General features: G+C 53.0%; 1 protein-coding gene across 1 annotated transcript; it reads right to left on the bottom strand.

Moving 5' to 3' along the window:
* Positions 1–473: 473 nt before the first annotated feature.
* slc35g2b (solute carrier family 35 member G2b) lies at positions 474–1,733 on the bottom strand (the record flags this gene model as incomplete). Its single annotated transcript, XM_084475129.1, has 1 exon — positions 474–1,733. The coding sequence occupies one exon, from the start codon at positions 1,731–1,733 to the stop codon at positions 474–476; it is 1,260 nt and encodes a 419-aa protein (XP_084331255.1).
* Between the last annotated feature and the right edge of the window lie 799 nt (positions 1,734–2,532).

Raw genomic sequence — 2,532 nt, 5'->3', positions numbered from 1 at the left:
GCTACTTAATAATTGCCAACACTCAACCACTGGGTGAAGGCACCTTATTACCTTATCGGTGATTCCATGCTTTTTTTGGTGACACAGATTTAATTGATTGTCCATAGAGGAGTATAGTGTGGAACTGATGGAACTGAGAGTAGATTAGATTGGGGGTGAAGATGCATCAGAATAAGATCTTTTGACACCGAGTAGACCACACTGATAACACACATGGGGTTTCAACAAACTGCCGTTGAAGCAAGACAATCGGAAACAAACCAAATAATAAAATCACCATCACGTCTCTTTAGTTTATTTCACTCACAACTATTTAAGACATTACACAATTATTGGCACTCTTCCACCAACACAATACAAAAAAACCAACAACATGAAGGTCCAGACATTCTTCAAACAATGTGCACATGAACCAACACTGTAAACATCAGACTGACGAACAAAAACAATAAATAACAGGGGGGAAACGGATCTCATTTGATGGGCGAGTCGAGGATCTCCTGGTAGTCCTGCCGTATGGCCCGGCTCACCCGGTACAGCTTGACCCCGGTCAGCGTGAACACGCTGGCCATGATGACCAGGGCCCCCACCACGTCGTACACCGAGGGCACCATGTGCAGCACCACCAGCTGCAGCAGCATGGCCACCACGATCTCCAGGTGCTGCACCGTGCTCACTAAGGCCGGGTGGAACTTGTTGAGGGCGTAGTACACGCCCAGGAACGCCACGGTGGAGCAGGTGCAGATGCCGATCAGGTAGCCCCACGTCTCCCCGTCCAGGGGAATGATGGGCTCCTGCATGACGAACATGGTGGACGCGCCCCACACCGTGCCCGTCCAGCCGAAGGTGAACAGCGCCGTCCACATGCTGACGCGCTCCTTGATGGCGCGGTACACGATCATGGACAGCGCCGCCGTCAGGCCCGCCGTCACTGTCATTGTGTAGCCGAAGGCCTCCTTCCAGAAGCCCAGGCGGGACTTCTCCTCGTCGGCCACGTTGGGCACCATCACCAGGCAGAGGCCGAACACGCTGCCCACCACCGTCACCACGTCGGTGTAGCCCAGCCGCTCGTCCAGCAGCAGGAAGGCCAGCACGGCGCTGAACACGGTGGTGGACGCCCGCCACATGATGGTGCCGTTGCTGGGCGGCACGATGGCGAAGGAGGTGTAGGCGCACGTGATGGAGATGACGTTGCACACGCCGTAGCAGAAGAGGCGCAGCCGGTAGCCCTTGGGGCCGAAGGGCGCCTCGCGGCGGTAGAACACCACCAGGATGGACAGCACCTGGATGACGGAGCGGATGAACAGGAGCTCCAGGGAGGGCACCTTGGAGCGGTCGGCCGCCAGCCGCGTGATGAGCGCCACGCAGCCGTGGGCGGCGGCCGCGCCGAACAGGGCCAGCCAGGTCACCCTGGAGGCCAGCACGTTGGCCTCGCCGAAGCTGGCCAGCTGGCCCCCAACCCCCTTGTCCCGGGGCGGGGCCGGCTGCTTGGGCGGCTGGGTCTCCATGGTGCCGAACAACGTCCTGCCGCCCCCTTTGCCCTCGCCTGCCGGCCTCTTGGCCGGGGGGGCGGCCTCCGCGAAGGAGCCGAAGTCCTCGAAGGAGGGGGCGTCGTCATAGCCCTCGTCGCCGGGCTGGGGGAAGTGGGTGGCGTACTTGACGGACACGGCGTTGGGGTGGATCTTCACCCTCTTCTTGGAGCCGTACTGAGAGCTGGCGGGAGAGGCGTCCATGTTGGAGGGAGCAGGAGGGAGGGTCTGGGAAACGACAGCGGAAGCCTTTTGTTTGTCACGTTGCCATGGATATGTGAATGTCAGCATTTTTATTCTTTCTGTTTCTTTTTCCTCAACCTCGCCATTCATATTTTAACACATGCACGCACAAACACACGCACGCGCGCGTGTGCGTACACGAGCGCGTGGAAGCGTGCATGCGTAGAATCCACTCACATACATTGACACCGTCCTTTTAGGATGCCCGTCCATATTACTCCCGGTGTTGTGTGAGTACATCTATTTATATCTCTAGCATGATTTCAAGTAAGCCAGGCTGTGAACACAGAGAGGCTGATGCAGTGTGATGGGGGGGATGCAATTACATAACACACAGTCATATAAAGGGACAACATCCACTTAGAGGATTTTAGGAGCTAAACTATGTTGTGTATACCCTCAAATAAAATGGATAGCTGAGTCACAAGACTGTTAATGTTTCTGTTTCCCTCCATCTTTGAATTTTATTTTTACGATATTTGGATAAATAACCCTACATTGATACGAATGACAAATCTATATCGTACGCAGAGTTTTATCATTTGGATCATTAAGGTATGCAGCTCAATTGTGTATTTATTCCATTCAGAACAAAATTGTGAACAAAAGCGGTTCAGACATGTGATATTATTCTAAAGGATACTATGAAGTCATAATATATATATATATATATATATATATATATATATATATGTAATGACACTCAAGTCATATTGTATAAGCCTACAGTAAATAGGTGACGTTTTCGCCGTTGACTATA

Source organism: Micromesistius poutassou (assembly GCF_964030765.1).
Source record: "Micromesistius poutassou genome assembly, chromosome: 11".
NCBI lineage: Eukaryota > Metazoa > Chordata > Actinopteri > Gadiformes > Gadidae > Micromesistius > Micromesistius poutassou.
Note: the sequence above shows the minus strand (reverse complement) of the source record. Positions and strands in the feature narration are given on the sequence as shown.